Below are 21,033 nucleotides of genomic sequence, written 5' to 3'. Positions count from 1 at the left end.
TTGATGTGGCCTAATTTCCAACAGAATTTTAAGCCAAATATTTGATGCATTTTAAACCATGCCCACTTTGTTCAATTCTGCCCTTTTCCCAGAACTTAAAAAAAAAAAAAAAAAAAAGTGTCTAGAGAGGTGCAAACATTAAATGCACTAAAATTGTAATGCGAAAATAAGTAAATCTGCCCCATTTTGTTATAAAAACTATTTTGTGTCCCCTATTGAGGCCTGCATCTGGCAGTGCTTAATAGGAGCAAAAAGATGACAGACGCGAGGCCTTCATTAGGCCCCCAGGCTGCCATGACGGCCATTGTAACCTCAGGATCGCGTTGTGGCCAATGGAGTAAGTGAGGGGGTCGCGCCCCTCTTCAGGTTAGATGCCTCATTCACTATTACCCCACCGTATTTAAGTGGTTAAATGTTAATCTCCATTCCAGGCCATTGCACTGAGGTGTCAGACTGTGTGCCTGCTTCATACTTCCATTCAATTGAATGGGACAGTGGTGCAATACCATGCTTGGCCGCTAGAAATGTATCGGCGCGTGCAAATATGAACAGAAAGAAGAACCATGTAAACAATGAAGAGGCTGGCCTATTTTGAGGATAGGCCATCAATTTTTATAACGCTGTTAACTCCTTTAAGTGAATGGGGCCAGCTGCAGTTTCCCGCACAGTCGGCTGGCTGGGAGGGACGCTGTGCAGGGAAAACTTGTAGCAAACATTGTGATACTTGTGCTTGCCATTTAAGTAGGATGTTTTTTTTTCATTTTGTAATCGAGATAAATATATCTTTACGAATTACTATGTATTTATATGGGTATTCAAATAATTTGTTTTTAGGAGTTGTATGCAGCTGGAGAAAATCGCCTAGGAACAGATGAGTCTAAATTTAATGCCATCCTGTGCGCGCGCAGTAGGGCGCACCTGAATGCAGGTAATGTAAAGTATTGTTTTGTTTACCATTGAAACAGTGCAATATAGGAACACTAAATATTGAAAATAAGCAGAAAAAAACAAACACAGCTTTTTCCCCTTAACAACCTTAGCGACCAGCTATTTTAGGCGTTAAAGAGGCTCTGTCACCAGATTATAATCTCCTACATAATCTGATCGACGCTGTAATGTAGATAACAGCAGTGGTTTTTATTTTGAAAACCAGTTATGAGCAATTTTAGGTTTATGCTAATTAGTTTCTTAATAGACAACTGGGCGTGTTTTTACTTTTAACCAACTGGGTGTTGTACAGAGGAGTGTATGACGCTGACCAATCAGCGTCATACACTTCTCTGTACAACGCCCAGTTTGTCAAAAGTAAAAACACGCCCAGTTGGTCATTAAGAAACAAAATTTGCATAAATCTAAAATTGCTCATAGCTGGCTCAAAAATGATCGGTTTTCAATATAAAAACCACTGTTATCTACATTACAGCGCCGATCAGATTATGTAGGAGATGGGACACTTATAATCTGGTGACAGATCCTCTTTAATGACCAAGCAAATTTACGATTACGATGATACCACATATGTATAGTTTTTTTTAATGTTTTATTACTTTTGCACAATAAAAACGCTCTTGAACTAATATTGTTTGTTTTTGCGTCGTCTCATTCCAAGAGCCATAACTTTTTCATTTTGATGTGAATGTAGTGATATGAGGGCTTGATTTTTGTGGGACGAGATGTAGTTTTCATTGGTATGTTTTTGGGGTACATGTGACCTATTGATAAACTTTTTTACTATGATTACTTTTGAGGGGGCAATGGAAGAAAAAGGCAATTCCACCATAGTTTTTTTTTTTTTTTTATACAGCGTTCACCTTGCAGTTTAAATTACATGTTAACTTTATTGCATGTATAATTACAATTGCGGCGATACCTTACATGTGTATTTTTTACACTTAATAAATCCACTTTTTAATGGGAAAAAATTGTGGTGTTTATTTTACTGTATTAATAATTTTTATTGAACATTAATTACTTATTTTGAGTGTCCCACTAGGGGACTATGTGCTCTTTTGATCAGATATAATGCTTTAGTATACTTAGGCACCAATCGGACCGCAGAATGGTGACAGAAGGAGCCCCCTCCCTCTGTAAACCACTTAAATGGTGCGGTCACTATTAACCGCAGCATTTAAGGGGTAAACGGCTGCGACTGAAGGAAACGTTGATCACTACCGTCAGAGCAGGAGCCCGGCTGTCATCAGACAGCCCAGCACCTGCTCCAGTCTGCACGGGATGATCATGCAGGGATTAGACTAGGCTGCCGTGAAAAGGCGGTGGCCTAGTCTAAGGCCCCTTCGTAGAAGCAGAGATGGGAACAGCACTCCCTATATTACCTGGTAGAATAGTGGTGCACGCCAAACCAGGGGCATGGTCCCAGCCGCTCCAATAGTATAGGAAAATGGAAACAGTAGGCAGCACTCAGTTTAGGTGTAGATGAATCACCAGTGGTTTATTCCAGTATTCCGCAACATTTCAGCTTGTGTAAGCCTCTATCAAGCATACAGACAACAGGTCTCAATGCAGGTGTATATATAGCAGTGAACATCATGAAAAACAGTATGGTGAGCAATTAAGCAATCAACTAATCAGAGAGCCCGAGATACGACGTGCTGGGCGGCAACAATCATGCCCCGATCACAGCGTGTGTAGTGAAGTAAAAGGGATTAGGTTGTCATAGCAACCATGTATAAACAAATGGTGTTTCCTATGGAAATGGTGGTGAGGTGTTATTACCTGTCAAGGTAGATGACAGTCTTTGGTGAAAGAGAGGGATCATGTGGGGTGGGAACATACCTAGTGCAGATCATCTAGATTATCTCGCCAAGGAGCTGAAGATCAGGGATCCTTGCTGAGATGCATGGCCAAACCTTGGCGCTAGTGCTCTGTGTAAGCGCCGTGATGTCACATGTTGCGCCTGATCAATGGGTCCTATGCATGACGGCGATGTAGCGTCATAACGCTGCAGGCTGGAACAGCCGCTAGAGGGGGCGGGTGTCCAGCTAGGCGAGCGAATGACGCAATTGCGTCTTACGCGATGTATGTAGAATGCAACCGCCGTACAGACGGAGAGTGACCGTCATACAGCTATGGGCGTAGATTTTAGGAAAAGGGGGGTCATTTCGTACAGTGGGTGTGTTTTGTTGTGTACAATTGGTGTGATTAGGAAACGTCCAGTGGTGAACGCCCAGTAGGGACAGGCAAGCACTATATGATCCATAATATATGAAAAATATATATATAGGATATATGGAGGAATGGTAAATCCACTGGTTGACTGTAGAAAATATATATAATGTAAAAAGTTGTAATTGTGACATGATATAGGTAACGTTCTACTTATAGATACAACCTCTAAAATGTTGAAAAAATAGGTCAGTAGTATTCCACTAGATAACAGGAGAACGAATAATACACAGTATGTACATGAACATTTGCATCGATGGATTTAAATATAATATTTGTTCTTCGTTAACACAAGCTATATGGTAGGATAAGACTGAACAGTCCACCATACTTTACCCACCCGGAAAAACATAATCTGGTCCCTCCCACCAAAATGGAGAAAAAGTGGAACATGGAAGAAGTAGTAAAAATTTAGTTACATTTAGTCAGGTTTATGCAAAATTCTGCTTCTAGCATCTATTGCACTAAAGTCTAGAATGAACATAAATTAAGCATCTCGATACATCAAATCAAGGAATATAATATAAAAATATTATCATAAAACATGATATTGTATTTGTACCTCATATAATAATGTATTGGATAATTAGAACCAGATGTATGTTTTCTAGTGTTTGCATTTTTTACATATGTTGTTTTCTTGCCTCAGTTTTCTCGGAGTACCAAAGAATGTGCAACCGGGACTTGGAGAAGAGTATCTGCCGTGAAATGTCTGGGGATCTGGAAAGAGGCATGCTGGCAGTGGGTGAGTGACTTCCCCGACCCATCACTGTTTTATGGTTATGTAGATCCGTGCTAGAAGAAATCCATAAAAAAATTCCTGTGAGCTACTGATATCTGTAAAGTATTATTGGACACATTATACCCCTCCCTACCCCAAGCAGATGTCGGGATACTGTAGACTACTGCATACCAGCTGAATTGGCAGGTTGGACATTTCACGAAGGAAAGCACAGCCTGTCTCTATGGCTCTTCACAATGGCATTTCGGAGTTACCGTGCACATTAGGGCCCGTTCACATCAGCGTTCGCTTTCCGTCTGAGGTTTCCGTCGTGGAACCCCACAACGGAAAGTCAAACGGAAACCACAGTCGGCTGCGCTATTGATTCCGTTGAAAAAACGGTAACCTGCCGGATCGGTGACAAACAGAGACCATTAGCAGTGTTTCCGTCACCATTGATATCAATGGTGATGCAAACGGAAGCTGTGGTTTCGGTTTGACTTTCCGTTGCGGGGTTCCACGACCGAAACCCCTCAACGGAAAGCCAATGCTGATGTGAACCGGCCCTAAGACTGACAGTGCTTCCATGTGCCCTCAGGCTGTGCCAAACATCGGGCCCCTCTATATATAGACATTTTCTAGATGTCTCATGTGCATCTGTCTGATGGCAGATGTTCTTTAAATGAATGCTGGCCGGAATATCTTTAAAAAGCATAAATGGCTGATAAGTTAACTTATTCATTTCTTGGTAACATTTAATTATTTCCTCAGTATGATGACTAGAAATTTCCTTATCACTAAATTCATCAAAAAGACTGAATGAATATTCAACCTCACACTATATAGCCTTTGCGAGCATATTAATAGGATGGGAGAACTGCTCCTAGATATTCTGATGTCTGCAAGCCATAAGATGTTTTAACTGTGATTTTATCCTATTTTGAAAGAAAGATGCAGTATGTGTACATTTTATTAGCTCATCATTTACATTAGGCAGTTTTATTTTTACTTACATAATTCTAGTTATAAGTATGTCTACAGGTTAATTGGCTTCCACATTGCTACCCCGCAGCACTAGCATCGGAATTCAGGTGTTTTCATCAAGGTGTATTTTGCGAATTAACCAACTGCAGAGACCGGTTCATTGTATTGATGGGCACGGTGACGGCCTCCTAAAGCAATCTATTTCTAGAATACAGGCTGTTGTTAATGGCCGTTGTGTTCTATATTTACAATTCACCCGGATCAGACCAGGTTTATTCCGGGCAGGGTTATGGTAAAGAACGTCCGCCGAGTCTTTGCTAATTTACAATACGGGAAAGTGTACGCTAAGATGGATGCTATCCTCGCAATTGTTGCTATGAAAGCTTTCGATACAGTCAAATGGTGTTTTTTTTAGGATTTTGCTTTGGAAAAATTCATAAATTGGATTAAATTACCATATAGACAACTACGGACCAGAATAGGCATGAACGGTCAGAAATCAGCTTACTATACCTTAGAAAGGGGAGTGCGGCAGGGTTGTCCTCTATCCCCCTCTTATTTACTTTAGTAATTGAGGTTTTGACAATGCAGATAAGAACCTCTGAAAATATAGTGGGTTTCCAAATGGGTAATCGGGTCGATTTTAAAATCTCGTTCTAAGCAGACGATGTTGTTCTGTTTATAGGGGATTTATCTTCAGTCGTCCATGTAATTCGGTTATACCAAGAGTTTGGTGAGCGGGCTGGCCTTCAAATCAATTGTCAAAAATCTAGTTTGTTAAATATCTTGGCCGAGGTTAACCCCGATCAGATTTCATCCTTAACTTCTGTTTAGGTGTTTGAATATTTAGGCGGAAAAATTTCTGGGGATACCGCTGACTACAATATACTGAATATAATTCCTCTGTTTGCATCTTTGAGGGGGAAAGTTAAAGCATGGAATAAGGCTGGGTTCACACGACAGGGTCCCGCCCGAGTGTCGGCCGGTAAAATCGGCCATTTTGCACGGCCGGTTTGCATAAAGTTTTGCATCCGTTCCGGGCCGGGCAGATCTGGATGGTGACATCAGCGGCAACTCCTGAAGGGGAATCCCCACTTGGCCGGTGATTCCACTTCAGGAAAAGCCCCTGTCGTCTGTGTCCATTTATGGACACTGAATGTTACTGGCTTCTCCTGGTGTGGAATCCCCGGTCACAGAGTGCTCGGGGATTCCGCTTCAGGAGTTTCCCCTGATGTCACTGGCCAGATATGGACAGAGACATCAAGCGCTCTGTCCAGGAGCGGAATCCCCGAAAACACGGGGATTCCGCTCCTTCAAGGAGCTAAAGTGGGGCTAGCACATAGCAGAGCGGGGAGATACCTCCCTGCTCTGCTATGGTGGCATCGCTACAGTAGTAGTAGCAGCAGCTGCTAGCGGCGCCATCAGCCATGAAAGGTGTCGCCGGGCCAGGGCGCTTTTAACAAGCAGGGGAAGGGAGCCAGCGCTGCGCTCCCTCCACCTGCTGTACACCCCGGCCCTGCCACACAGTGCATAAACTTGCCTCCAGCGTACAGCCATTCGTCCGAATAGCATAAACTCCTCCTCCTCCTCACATGCACTCTGCGCTGTGAGGAGGAGGAGATAGAGCGCAAGCGACGGAGACCCGGCCATCACTCGGGACACATTCCGGTGATGGCCGTGTATTACCCGGCCCCATAGACTTCTATGGGGGCCGGGTACCCGGCCGAAAATAGGGCATGTCCCATTTTTTGATGGCCGGTTTTCCCGGCCCGTCAAAAAATCGGTCGTGTGAATAGCCCCATTAGGGGTCTATTGTTCCTAATGCAGCCGGGTGACCGATTTATGAACGGCCGTCACCCGGCCGGGAAACCCTGTCATGTGAATTCCGCCTAAGTTACCATTGACCAGAGCTGAAAAAAATTACACTGATCAAAATGTGTTTTTGTTTTTTTTTACCTAAAATATTTAATATTTTCTCCAACTGTCCGATTTAGTTGCCAGGAATTTTTTTTAAAAAAAACTTTAGAAGCGATCCCTAATGACAGAATTTGGAACGGGATAAAAAAATCACATTAATTACTGTTCTCACCCTACTGATAACTAAAGGGGCTTTGCCCTTCCTTATTGGAGAAAGTACTTTTTAGCTTCCCAGTTCCAAACACGAAGTAGCTGAGCGCTCACACGAGGGTTTCAGCTGCTTCGTTCTAGAGATTGGTGGGGGTCTCAGTGCTCAGAACACCCACCAATACAAACTTCTGACATGTCACTATGACATGTCAGAAGGTTGTCGAAAGTTTAGCTGCACTTAAACTGTCCAGCCTGTTTTCCTAGAAGTGACTGATGTAGGATTATTTTTTGCATAGATGTATGGTTTCAGTTGATAACTTGTCGTATTGCTAATGCTGGTTATTTCTCTCTTGCTTTGGTCACATACTAGCTTCCTGATGATATCTGGTAATTCTTAGATCGCCTATAGCATCCAGGTGTAATTGACGATATTGGAAAGATCCATTGTGTTCTGTGACCGTGTCCATTTCTTTGCATGCATGGTTGCTGTGCTGTGTCTCTTACATACTCATACTCTTCAAAACGACACATCTCCTGTATTATTTATGTAAAGAATGCTACATCTTGTTCCTAAGGCAACAATGACCAAAAAAAAAATTACATTGTTCCATTCAAGAACTGTATTTCATTTCATTTTCAACTTGGTGTAAATCTCAACTTCAAATAATGTCAAATATAAAGTGAAGCTCGATCTATAAAGTTATTTAATTACACTTCTAGTTCACTTTATATTTAATTAAAATACATTGGAGAATTACATTATGAGCATTTCTTTAATGTGAGTGAATTACTTTATTTTTGAGCAGATATTTGGGTAAGTAAACAGAGCAGGGTGGACTTCAGCTGATGCTTTATTACTAGAAGGCCTCCGAAAGAGTAGCTTCACTTTACAAACGGATTTATTGACTGGCACCGCCTTAAAGCAAATACCCAAGTTCGTTATATTGTTTCCATTTTTGTTGTCTTCATGGTACTTTGTAAAAAAAAAAAAAAGTGTCATGCATCATGTCACTCACAGTTGTTTGTTCTTTATCTTTGTTTTATCTTAGCTTTAAACTAGAATGAATGCCATTAGTATAATACAAATAAAAGACAGATTTCGCCACTTTCTAATTTCACATTCTTACGTAACTCTATTTAGCACTGGCTGCAAATAAGTTAGTAATTTTTTTAACTTTATATTTGTTTAATTATTGCTTACAAAAAGTTTCATTGTCTCTGTTTTTTAAAGTTGACTAACTTTCACTTCTACTGTACATTGTGTTTTTCAGTAAAATGCCTTAAAAACACTTCATCTTTCTTTGCGGAACGGCTCTACAAAGCAATGAAGGTGAGTGTACCAGCTATTCCCCTAAGGCCATGTGTGTACCAACTCCTGCCAGGAGTCTATTGGACTAAAAGGCAGTAAAGTGAATGGCATTTATTTTAATTGCCTACCTTATTTTGCCAGTCTTTAGAAAAATAGGCTAGATCCATATCTGAACCATAACCCCTTTACGACGAAGGACAGATATATCCGTACTGTGCATAAGTTATTTCCCGCAAAAGGACGGATATATCTGTCCTCTGATCGCGTGGGTGCTGCCAGTGTACCCAAACGATCAGTGGCAGTGGCACGTCTGTTATACTCAGCCTGGCTCCTGCTGCAACTGCCGGAATCGAAGCGCGCTCCGTTTCCGTCAGTTTAACCCATTAGATGTCGCTGTCAATAGCGACAGCGACATCTAATGTGTTTGACAGAGGGAGGGAGCTCCCTCTGTGACCCCATCGGCGCCCCCGCAAAAATCGTGGGGCGCTGTCGGGTTTCCATAGCAGCTGGGGGCCTAACAAAGGCCCCCAGGTCTGCCTTCAGCAAATGCCTGTTAGGCCAGTTTTACAATGACAAGCAATAATGAAGATATACCAAAGCATTATATATGCGATCAGAAGACCGCATAGTGAAGTCCCCTGGTGGGACTAAAAAATAATAATTTAAAGCAGTTTAGTAAAGTTTAAAAAAAAATTAGTCAAAATAAAATAAAACTTTTTGCCCAAAAACGTGGTTTTATTTAGTAAAAGTTTCAAAACAAATAACACATACATATATATAGTATCCCCGCGAACGTAACGACTTGAACAATAAAATGAACACCTTAATTAAACCGCCGAATGAACGGCGTCCAAAAAAACTGCAAAATTCTCTCTCTTCTCCCATTCCCCCCATAAAAAAAATTAAATAAAAGTTTATCTATAAGTCCTATGTACCCAAAAATAGTACTAATGAAAACTACACATTGGCCCGCAAAAATCAAGCCCACTTATGGCAACATTGACGGAAAAATTAAAAAGTTACGGCTCTTGGAATGCGGCGATACAAAAACAAATATTTTTTTTTCTAAAAGGGTTTTTATTGTGCAAACGTAGGAAATCATATAAAACCTTTACATATTTGGTATCCCCGTAATCGTGCCGACCCATAGAATAAAGTTAACATGTTATTTATGCTGCATAGTAAACGGCGTAAATTTATAACGTGAAAATCAATGCAGGAATAGCTGCTTATTTTCAATCTTGTCCTAAAATAAAGGTAATACAAGTTAATCAATATATTATAAGAATCTAAAAATGGTACAATTACAAAATACAACTCGTCCCGCATAAAACAAGCCCTTATACGGCTATGTCGACGGAATAAAAGTTACAACTTTTGGAATACGACTGAAAAAAAAATAAAATAATCCTTGGTCATTAACGGGCAAAATGGCCTGGTCATTAAGGGGTTAAGTATGAAACCAAGATAAAGCCTTTCAGACTAGTAGAGAATGGGATCTGCTGTGATTTTTAGCTTTGTCATATGGACTGGTGATCGGGCACCTATTGTTTTTGTGTTTTTCCTGCATCGTTCGTACAAGTAACATTGTTATCATCTGGGTTATGTAACACCACTCTAGTTTATTGTATAGTCGGACGTATTAGGGTGAATAAATGAAGATTTTGTGTCAGTTGTGTATTTGTTATTGTATTTAGGGTGCTGGGACAAAAGACAAGACTCTAATCCGTATTCTAGTATCTCGGAGTGAAGTGGATCTGCTAGATATCCGTCAGGAGTACAAAAAAATGTATGGCAAGTCTCTGTACACAGATATCACGGTAAGAAAACACCTCTACGCACAGAACTAGTGGCATGTCTTCATTGGAGGCAGACCAAAAATACAAAAGAAAAACAAGACCTGTCAAAGGATACAGTGAATAAGTGATATAGTGAACCCGTGACTAAGCCCTAGAGCAGAGAATGATCGTAGGATGGCGTCTGTATTAGGACATGTTCACAATGGGCATATCTGTTGTGGACTTTCTGTGCAGATTCAGCACAGATAATCTGCTGCAAACTACAATGCAATGTAAGGAAATATGATTTTCAAAACCCAATTCACTAGTTGCGGAAAGAACCGACATGGATTTTCTCATTTGCAGCATTCTCTATTCTGCAGCAGAAAGGTTGCGGATTTCACCCTTGCCATTACAATGTGGGGTCAAATCCCTATCAAAACCAACATGGGGGTTGCCAAGTATTTTGTAGTTGAATCCCTGCAAAGAACTGTTAGCATTTTTTTTTTTTACGTAAAATTCACTCCTTCTGTTTTTTTTTTTATTCAGTTTTTACCTGTTTCTCCGTTTTATTTTGAATTAACTAATGTATGTGGCCCTACATGACGATGACAGAAAAAAATTAGAAAATGTTGATTTATTTAGTTTTTTTGTATGTTTATAATGTGAGAATGTCGTGTTGTGTGTTAATCTCTGTTGCTGCATTCTCGTAGGGTGACACATCTGGAGACTACAGGAAGATCCTGCTGAAGCTTTGTGGTGGCAATGACTGAGTTCCTGTTCCCATCATATAACTCAAAGACTCATCTGTGTTTTTCCCTCTCGTTTTCTAAGCTTGGAGACACCATGAGCTGAATGCCCAGTGTTCTGATACAAAGCACTGGGCAGTCAGCTCTACAGTGGCAACCTACACCTCTGCAAAATGCAAGGGCATCAGTATAAAGTCCTATTACTATTGCATATAAGCACAGTTCACAATTCATTTTATTCTACAATGTTTCTTATTCCGTTGAGTTGTTGTTTTACTTTGCATTATTCAAATGCCATATTTGTAATCTTATATGTGGAAAGAGGTCTAGAGGTATATTTTTATTTTACTAATGCAAGACCGTTTTCCCCCCTCAAGTAGTTTTGTTCTGTATTAAATATTATATATGAGTTGTTTTTTTGTTTTTAATAAGCAGAACATCATTCCTGGTGCCTAAAACATAGACCCTGAAGATAAGACTGCCAAGTATACTGGGAAAACAGAGGCATTATGTACTTTTAAAATGGTTGTCCAAGATAGTCATTTTTTTGTTATCCCGCATAATAAAAAAAATTAAACACATGGCGTCCACAGAGCTGATGTAAACATTACAGTGGTGCTCAATCTATACATGGCCTCCCTAAATCCAGCGGGAGGAAGGGATTTAAGAGCGCTCTCTCATTCTAAGGCCCTGTTTACACAGCAGATTTTGCGTGATGGGTCCCGACACAAAATTTGCTGCGGAATTATTCCTGCCGTTGGCAGGAAGATTCCTCCCATGGACTTCATTGGGAGGTTCTGGCGGAATCTGCCCAAAGATAGAGCAGGATGCTTCTTTTTCCCGCTAGCTGAAAGAGTCAGCTAGTGGGAAAAAGAAGCGTCCAACTCCGGTTGAAATGAATGGGAGTCGCAATTTTGTGGCAGATTCTGTGTGAACAGGTTCTCTAACATATAAAACCAGGTGGATAGCCTACAAGTCGCTGCAGCGCAGGTTTTCTTTTCCACCTGCGTTCCCATGCAATCAGTCCTGTGAGTTTCGGTGACCTTTAAGAGTAGACTGTCAAGTGGGCGATCCCCAGCGATGACTGAGATTAACACTGCGCGCTGGGGACCACCCACTTGACAGTCTACTCTTACAGGTCAAAGAAACTTGGAAACAGGACTGATTGCATTGGAACGCAGGGGGCTAGCAGAAAAAGAAAACCAGCTCTGCAGCGGATGGAATGCTACCCAGCTCATTTTATGTGTCAAAGGACGTGACCGGTCCTCCTTTTTAAAGACCTTTTGTTGTATTATTTATAGATCTACATGTAAAGACTCAGCAAGTGAAACGCACAGGATTCAACAAAACTTTAAAGATGTAAATTGTTTGGTTTGAAGTGTGCTAGGGTGATAGTGAGAGTGACAATGTGTACGAGGAATAATAATAATCAATCAAAGAATATTGTTAAAATAAATACAACCTTTGTAAATTCAACCTGTAATGTAATGTGAATTGAAATCGTTCAAGCTTTTCACAAGCAGTGGCATTTATGCAGTTCTGTTTTTTACCATTTTTATCTGTACACAACAAAAAAATAAATGCAGGTTTTGCTGTTTGTGGTCTGCTAGACTTACCAGATATAAAACATTGAATGTTTTAGGATTGGAGACGTCTATAAAAGCAAAATTCACTATAGAGGTGAAATGTCTAAGCTGCCATTTGTGCCTGTTTGTTTGAAATTTATATTACCTTTACAAATGTTCACAGATAAGATTAAACGTGCTTGTATTATCCAAGTTCTGCGACTTTATGCGAATTTTCTTGATTGGTGTTCTAGTGTTTTATATAGTACAGACCAGTTTACATAACAAGCAAACCTCTTACTTATTGTAAAGAAAAATGGAACTACCTAAACCACATATAACTTACCACATGTAAATGTTTGTGTCAACATGCCCTACACCAAATTTACACTGTAACATAGTTATTAGGGTTAAAAAAGACATATGCCCATCTTCAACCTAGTTCTCCTGCAATGGTAATTCAGAGGAAGGCAAAAACTCCACTGAGGCAGAAGCCAATTTTCCTCATCTGGGGGGGGATTCCTTCCGACTACAGACGGTGCAATCCGAATAACCCCAGGATCACCGACTCCTCTCCAAAACTTTAGTAACCATACCATGTAATATTATTACTTTCATCACTGCAGATTCCACATCGAGATGGTCTTCTTTGTCCAAATTTTACTTAGCTGTTTCTCACTTATTTCATATGTTTATTAAAGAGGCTCTGTCACCAGATTATAAGTGCCCTATCTCCTACATAATCTGATCTGTGCTGTAAGGTAGATAACAAAAGTGGTTTTTATTTTGAAAAACAATCATTTTTGAGCAAGTTATGAGCAATTTTAGGATTTACACTAATTTAGTTTCTTAATGCCCAACTGGGCATTTTTTAACTTTTGACCAAGTGGGCGTTGTAAAGCGGAGTGTATGACGCTGACCAATCAGCATCATTCCGACCCCGGAATGGGCAAAGTATGCGGGCCCCAGCCTAACGGGTAAAGCCTTTGAAGTTTATCGGGCGCTAAGTGTGGAGGACTGCCGTGATTATCCCCACCTGAAGGAGGCCCTGCTCCAGCGCTTCGCCATTACACCCCAGAGACCTACCAAGTCAAGTTCCAGACCATGGGGCGCCCGGCCCACAGCACCCATACAGAGTTTGCTACCCAGCAGAGCTGCACCAAGTGGCTCATGGTAAAACAGGCAAACAGCGTGGAAGCTATTGAGTCTATTCATCCTGGAGCAGGTCCTCCTGAAGATGAACCCCGAGAATCAGTGGGTCACTGACCGGAGCCCAGACACCCTGACACAAGCAGCTACCCTGGCGGACGAGTTTGTGGCCAACCGGCCCAGATGGAGATGTACCAGCCGTCCTGACCCTCGATCTACCCAGCATCCTCCGTCCCGAGGGGCCATCCCAACTGCCACTGAATAGTCCCTCGTTCTGGCCCGAGCCAGCCGTATTCCCTCCAGGTGGACGGTACCTTCCTGGAGATCCGCCGCTGCAAACAAGCTGGGCACATGCAGCGTAACTGCCTGTGGGACTGAGTGCTGCTCCCAGGGCCACTCCAGGCCCCACACCGAGTTGCTCACCTCTAAGAGATGGATGACCCCCTTTGTGAGCACAACTACTTAGATGCACCTGAGGTGGAGAGGTAGCCTTCCATGTTGTGGGCCATGTGGATAAAGATACCCCGGCCAACATGCTAAGCCATTTCCAGACGATTATGGTGGGTCATCAGGTCGTCCAGGGACACAAGGATTTGGGTGCCTCCCTGACCCTTGTGCGTCCTGATTTAGTTCCAGAATCCCAGATCCTAAGAGATCGACGTGTCAATGTTGCCCTGGTCGGCGGCCAGCACATCCCCATCCCCCTGGGCCGAATGTTCATGGACTGGGGTGCCGGTCAGGGAATGGTCATCGTTGGCCTGATGGAAGGCCTCACCATTGCAGCCCTCTTGGGGAACAGCCTCCAGCCAGTTTGGGGCCGCAGTTACCCGCAGCCAAGCCCAGAAGATACAGCCAGATCAGCCGCTGCCACCTTCCTCCCCAGAGGTCGCCCAAGCTCTAGTCCCAGCAATCCTTCTCCCAGAGTTGCCGATGGTAAGCGAACCAACCTCTGACACTGCAAACTCGACAGATGAGACTGACTGCCAGGTAGACTTGGGGGAGGTGGATAGAGCAGAGTTCCGGACTGCCCAAGCGACTGACTCCTTAACTCCAGCCCGTAGTGCTGCAGATAAAGCCCCGGTTGAAGGCGCCCAAGAGCAGTACAAGTGAGAGAATGGATTGTTATATCGTATAAAACCCATGACCTTGCCCGAGGCCCCATGGACCACCACTAAGCAGCTGATGGTGACCTTGCGCTACCTTTCCCACTTGCTGGCTCATGATATCCCCGCAGCAGGCCACGCCGGAAACCGGCTCCAGCGAAAATTCTTTTGGCCAGGGATGACACAGGATGTACGGCGGTACCGAGCCTCATGCCCCGTATGTTAACTGTTAGGTGGAGCGCCTTGCAGAGTTCCGCTCCAGTCCATGCCCATTATTGGGAACCCTTCCAACGGGTAACCATAGATCAGATAGGGCCGCTACCCATCCCCAGCCGTAGTGGGAAGCACTATATATTAACACTGGTAGGTTTCGCCACTCGCTACCCTGAGGCCGTGGCTCTCTCATCCCTAAATGCGGAGCATGTTGCCCAAGGCCTGAAGGACATATTCAGTAGGGTAGGGTAGGGTTCCCGCAGGAGGTGCTAACCGACCAAGGCTCTCAATTCCAAGGGAAACTGATGCAGTCCCTCTGGAATTGGTTCGGGTTACGTCCACTAAGGACTACTGCCTATCACCCCCAAACAAACGGACTGTGCGAAAGGTTCAATGGGACCCTCAAGCAATTTCTGCTTTGGTATGTCCATGCAGAGGGGAAAGACTGGGAATGCTCTCTGCAGCAGCTTCTAATCGCTTATCGAGAGGTGCCAAAGGAGTCTCCCCGTTCAAGTTGATATATGTGAGGAAGGTCTGCCTTGTCTGATGTCCGCTCATGGATGACCCCGATTCCGATCACATCCCCGACCTACTAGCCGAAGCACGACAAGGTCAGGGAATAGCAAAAGTACAACTAGGGTCCCAATTGTCCCCCGCTCAGAGCAGACAGATGGGGGAGGTATTGGATGCGCAGGAACCCCCGACTGTGACCAGGCCTTTGAGAGTATTAAGGCCGCCATGGCATCAGCCACAGTATTGGTCACCCCTGACTTCCACCGGCGGTTTCTAGTACAAACCGATGCCTTCGATGTCCGACTGGGAGCAGTACTAAACCAGGTTGACCAAGCCAGTCATTAGCACACTATTGCCTACCTCTACCACAAGATGCTGGACCGAGAGCGGGCTTACACTACAATTGAGAGTGCCTGGCCATTGTGTGGGCCCCTCAAAAAACTGCAGCCCTACATTTATGGGAGGGAATTCAGTCATTACGGATCATAATCCTCTTAGTTGGCTACACCGGACTGCAGAGGACAATGGTCGGTTGTTGCGTGGCGTTTGGCTCTGCAATCCTATAATTTTGTTGTTTCCCACAAGAAGGGCCAAGACCACGGAAACGCTGACGGTCTCTACCGGCAACGGGTAACTGATGGGCGTAGAAGCTCATTACCGGGCTTCCCAGGTCACCAACGACCCGCCAGAGGGTCAATCGGACTCCCTGTGGATTTAAGAAGGGGGAGGTATGTGGCAGAACGGGAGTGGTATTCTGGAAACCAAGTGTCAGATCATGTCAGTCTTTACCAACCGTACCGCCTTTAGACAGTTGTTCTTAAATAAAGCCCGGTGATCCGCCCCTGTATCATCCCTTTATTTCCCTCTACTTCCCCTCCTGGATTTTCCCATAATTTCCCTCTATCTCCCCTCATGGAATTTCCCCCTTTTGTACTGCACCGTGCACAGGAGGCGTGGCTGTTGTTGCATGACAGTTGGTAGGAAAAAGCAGTTGGAGGATTGATTTTATAGACTGGGTATCCTGGGTCCAAAGTAAAGAAAGCAAAAAGTATTTATCATCAACCAATAGACTTTATCACAGCAAGTGGTATGTGTACTGAGCGCCCCCTGTGTCTCCCTCAAATAAACACGCTGTTTTAACTGTTAAACTATTTTCTGTGTCCGCTTGGATTATTTCACCCACAACGGCGATATCGAGCACCCAATATCCGCACAGACCCTTCTAACCAAAACGGATCGTCTAAAATATGATTGTCTAATAATCTTGGTTACATCCTCCAGTAATGGTAAGATTGCACATTAGAATGTCGCTTGCTGATTGGTGCAGTTACTACCACTAAGACCTCCCCTGTTTGCTAGATAAGGGAAGTGGCTCTCTTGAATTTTTCCCTGAATGGCGCTACTCTCGCCCTAGTGCTGTGCAGTTAATGCAACCCAGCCCCTTTGACTTGAGTGGTGCTGAGACGCAAGTTCTCTGCATAATGCCTAGTCAAGATCAGTGTTATACAGAGAAAATGACAAAGAGCTCAAGTTCTCCTCATTCTCGTGATCGATTGGTGTCCCTGCGGTCGTATAACCACAATCAGCAAGTGAATTAATAGCCTAATAATATGCGGGCACTTGTAATTGCTGTAATCTGGCAATAATTTAGGTCAGCTGGCATAATCCGACAACCTGAGTTTCACGAATAGGTAATACGCTCATTTCCATTCAAAGAATGAAACATTTTTTTAGTTCATACGGTTTGTTTTATACATTTTACTTTGCATAGTTGCTTTAGAGTAGCAGATCACAAGCTTCTGGTGTAGTAAAATATACTTTTATATATCACAAAATGCACAATGGAAAAATACATAAGGTGTGTTCAGAAACTAGGTAGTGTCCTGCACGGGAGTATGGGATATCTTCATCTTGAATCTACAATAAATATAAAAAAATTTAATTAGTATTACTTACTAAAATTCCCAAGTGTCCTTTTCTAAAGAGAACTATTAGTTAGTATTGGCTGAAGAACCAAAAACAATTATCATGGTGGCTCGTGGCTCAAACGCGTGAGGAACTCAACATAAGATCTGGTATTCACAGAGAAGTCTCCTAATGATGGTGGTATTGTAAGAGTTGACTAATGATAGTTGTGTATTGACTTGTCCATGAGGGGAAGCTTACATGGTTGTTCTGTAAAAAAAATATCATTGTGTTCCGTACAAAAATGATGAATCGTGGTTCATACCAGGGAGAGTAAGACTTTGAATACAAAGGTCATCTTTTCTGATTAACCTCTGAAATGGTGGGAGCTTATGCAGGAACATCTCCACCTAAACCACATTCATAGATGAATGTGCTGAGCAGCTATAGATGTAAGCAGTGAGGCTTTTTAATGGTTATATTCAATGCTTCCATACCTTAATTATTGATGTGCCCGTAGCTCCCGCAGTCCCTAAAACAAAGGGGCCATGGCTGCTGCATTTTCTACACAGCGCCAGGAGAGTTTGCGTACACTGGCTGTAATGGGCGGTTTTGGAGAAACCCCCAATCTCAGAAATTTATGTGATCCTTCTGATCACATTACTGAGATTACTAGTCATGCAATTGGGGGCCTGCCTTTACAAGTTGCAATGAACAACTGACTGCATCAATAATGACTGGCACATACATTTGACAGTCCCTTATTGTTTAAAAATAACGATAAAAAGTATTTCCTTAACCGGATTTAAATGTAAAAATAATTTTAAAAAAATAACGCCGCAGCCATTTAAAAAAATGTTTGTTTTGATTTTTTTTTTTTCCTCCATTCATTCCAAGAGCCATCACTTTTTCAATTTTCCGTCGAGATAGACGTATAAGGGCTTTTTTTTTATTTGCAGGATGTGTTGTAGTTTTTAATGGCACCATTTAATTTAAACCATTTTGTGGGATAGAATAGAAAACGAACAGCAATTCCTCCATCGTTTTTTTTAAATTTTGTTTATATGGCGTTCACCCTGCGGTTTAAATAACGTTTACTTTTTTCTGCAGATCAATACGATTTCGGCGATACCAAATTTATATAGTTTTTATTTTATGTTTTACAACTTTTACAAAATAATAACAATTTGTGAACCCCTTGGAGACACACCCAGTTTGCGTGTTTTAATTTTTGTTGCATTACAAGGGCCATAACTATTTTTTTTTTCTGTTCAGTCTATATAGCCGTATAAGGGGTTGTTTCTAGCGGGAGAAGTTGTAGTTTTAATGGTGCCATATAATGAACTGGGAAAGAGGCGAATAAGTCACTGCCTAACCCCTCTGGCAGCGGCTTATCTCCCATGCCCAATTCTACTTTCCCCTGAAATCCAACATGCCCAATCCTTCTATCCACGGACATCTGCAGGGGAGAGTTGAGGGATCCCTTAATACAATAGATCAATGTCTGATTCCACTGAAATAGAAAATTAGAACTTTTTCACTGATTATACCTATTGCAGTACCTGAGGGGGCTGTGCATGATACAAAAATTCAGAGCAAAAGAGAGACCCTGCACTAGGCATAACACAGTGTATCTATTTGCCCTGTATTTTTCCTTAAAGGGGTATTCCCATCTCAGACGTTAACAGAATATCCATAGTTTATGCCATAAATGTTGGATAAATGCAGGTCCCAGCTCTAGAACTCGAACCTATAAAGAGATCAAGATCCCCCGTCCCTGCCTAGTGAGATGGCTGCTGTTTGCTAGATCCCAGTGGGAAATCGGTTCAGAGGTGGTCATGGTTCCGAGAAACAGTCAAGCCATCTGAGCTACACTGTTTCCATTACTCCCATGGAAATTAATGGGTGTTCCAGAAAGGGAAAATACTTTATGAATGCAGTTACTAGAGCATGAAATTCTCCTCTATGCCAAATTTTCACCCTTCCAATTTGGTTTGTATTTCATTTTTTATTTATTTAAACATTTCTAATATATTTACTAACCTTCCTCAAATATATCCAAGAGAGGGCCACTGGGTGCTACCGATAGGGCCCAAGAAGATCTAGAAATGGTGTCCAGTAAAGAGTTCACTTCAGAATACAAGTGTTCCACTGTTTTTTTCACCCTCTGAAAAAAATACAAGGTATGTAGGTACTTTTTCAGTCACTTTTTATTTATTGGAAATGTATATTTTCTGTATAGAAGGTTTATCACGCTTAATTGGGTTTCTGATTTTATATAAGTAAATCTTATGTTAGAGAGAAATTAATGCAAATGTTATAATGTTCTTTGTGTTTTAATTACTCACTATTTTAAAGATTTCTTTCTGTGAATGGGAACAGTCTTGTTTGCTTCCAGGGGCTGCTGATACAGTTTACCTACACATTATAGAAAACTCTCCGTACAGGAGAGAAATGCTGATGTACTTTGCACAAGAATGTGACCAGGGGAATGAATAAGATTACACTTGTAACATGATCTGTACAACAAATAGATGATGGATCCAGGCAAACACAAGGGAGGGGGTGCAATGGGCATGTGAAATTTTAGTTTTCAAATTTTTACGCAGCGCGTGGCTGAGATTTGTTAAATGTCATCCACTATCCTGCAACTGTATTCTGCTCCGTTTTTTCCTACCGAAATTCCGGCCGGAAAATATGCGTCAATTCTGCAGCGTGTGGACGAGCCCTAAGAATGATGAAAGTCAAGAGGGAAGACGGTGGTGAATGACTTACCAGTTGACAGGTTCACACGACGTGTATTTTACGTGGTTTTTATCGCATTTTGTGCGCCAAAAACCGCTTGATTAAGCTTCCCATTTACATCAATGGTAAAGCGCGCTGTTCATACATACAACGCGCTTTTCTACACGAGCGTTAAAAAGCGTGTTGCGTAAAAAAAGAGGCGTCGGGTCAATTCTTTGTGCGCAAAATGCTCCAAATGTTCCCATAGTCAATGGGAGTCCTAATTATGTGCCAAAAACGTGCAAAATTTGTGCACAAAACACGTTTTGTGGGAGAGTACCTATTTCAATAAAAAAAAAATATTTTGTAAAGCTGTATTCACACAGTGCGGTTTTGACACTTTCTCGCCATGTGGCCGAAAACAGCATCGATGAAATTGTGATAAAAACGCATGCATTTTTCGATGCGCTTTTAGGCCATGTGGGAAAAACGCGGTAAAACCGCACTGTGTGTATACACTCTTAGGCCCTGTTCACACTGTTGTTTTGCAGACAGAAAAAAAATCCGCCTCAGAATTCCTTCAGGAATTTTGAGGTGGATTTTGAACTCCCTGTACTTTTTTGTCCACAGTTTTCGGTGCGGTTTTTATCCACGGCCATTAAATCGAATGCAAGTACCGCGGGCAAAAAACGCCTCGAAAAATGCTTAGAAACCAGCGCCACCGGTTTTTTTTTCTGCCTTCTATTAATTTCAATAGGAGGGGCTTCTTTTTCCCCGCGAGCCAAATCCGCCTGGGGGGAGAGGGAGAGAGGGAGAGAGGGAGGGAGGGAGAGAGAGAGGGAGAGGGAGAGGGAGAGAGAGAATAATAAGAGTAATAGTGTATAAGGAAAGGTGTAATAGCTAAGGCTCTTTTCACATCTGCACTCTCTTTTCTGTTCAGTCATAGGTAACCATTGGCCCCTGACAAACCCATTGACTTTAATGGGTTCAATTAGGTTTCCATCTATTCTGTCTGGCAGATATGACACAATCTGCGACGGAATCTCATAATAGAGCCCCGACAAAAATGT

General features: G+C 42.3%; 2 protein-coding genes across 4 annotated transcripts in view; one reads left to right on the top strand and one right to left on the bottom strand.

Annotated features, from left to right (window-relative positions):
• Positions 1 to 12,569, top strand: part of ANXA11 (annexin A11) — an 80,290-nt gene extending 67,721 nt beyond the window's left edge. The window contains exons 11-15 of one of the 2 annotated variants that reach the window (XM_075841766.1): positions 835 to 928; positions 3,833 to 3,928; positions 8,227 to 8,285; positions 9,962 to 10,084; positions 10,756 to 12,569. In XM_075841766.1, coding sequence (XP_075697881.1) covers positions 835 to 928; positions 3,833 to 3,928; positions 8,227 to 8,285; positions 9,962 to 10,084; positions 10,756 to 10,815 — 432 coding nt within the window. In that variant the 3' untranslated portion in view covers positions 10,816 to 12,569. Of the gene's footprint in view, positions 1 to 834; positions 929 to 3,832; positions 3,929 to 7,325; positions 7,579 to 8,226; positions 8,286 to 9,961; positions 10,085 to 10,755 lie in introns of those variants that run through there. The other variant, XM_075841767.1, reaches the window with a different exon arrangement.
• A 4,508-nt stretch (positions 12,570 to 17,077) lies between these two features.
• Positions 17,078 to 21,033, bottom strand: part of PLAC9 (placenta associated 9) — a 50,930-nt gene continuing 46,974 nt past the window's right edge. For both annotated transcript variants that reach the window (XM_075842818.1, XM_075842817.1), the window contains exons 3-4: positions 19,283 to 19,406; positions 17,078 to 17,251 (exon numbers count right to left, since the gene is read on the bottom strand). In XM_075842818.1, coding sequence (XP_075698933.1) covers positions 17,241 to 17,251; positions 19,283 to 19,406 — 135 coding nt within the window. In that variant the 3' untranslated portion in view covers positions 17,078 to 17,240. The remainder of the gene's footprint in view (positions 17,252 to 19,282; positions 19,407 to 21,033) is intronic.

This window comes from Rhinoderma darwinii, chromosome 11, assembly GCF_050947455.1.
Source record: "Rhinoderma darwinii isolate aRhiDar2 chromosome 11, aRhiDar2.hap1, whole genome shotgun sequence".
Classification (NCBI taxonomy): domain Eukaryota; kingdom Metazoa; phylum Chordata; class Amphibia; order Anura; family Rhinodermatidae; genus Rhinoderma; species Rhinoderma darwinii.
This window is presented reverse-complemented; position numbering and strand designations above follow the sequence as displayed.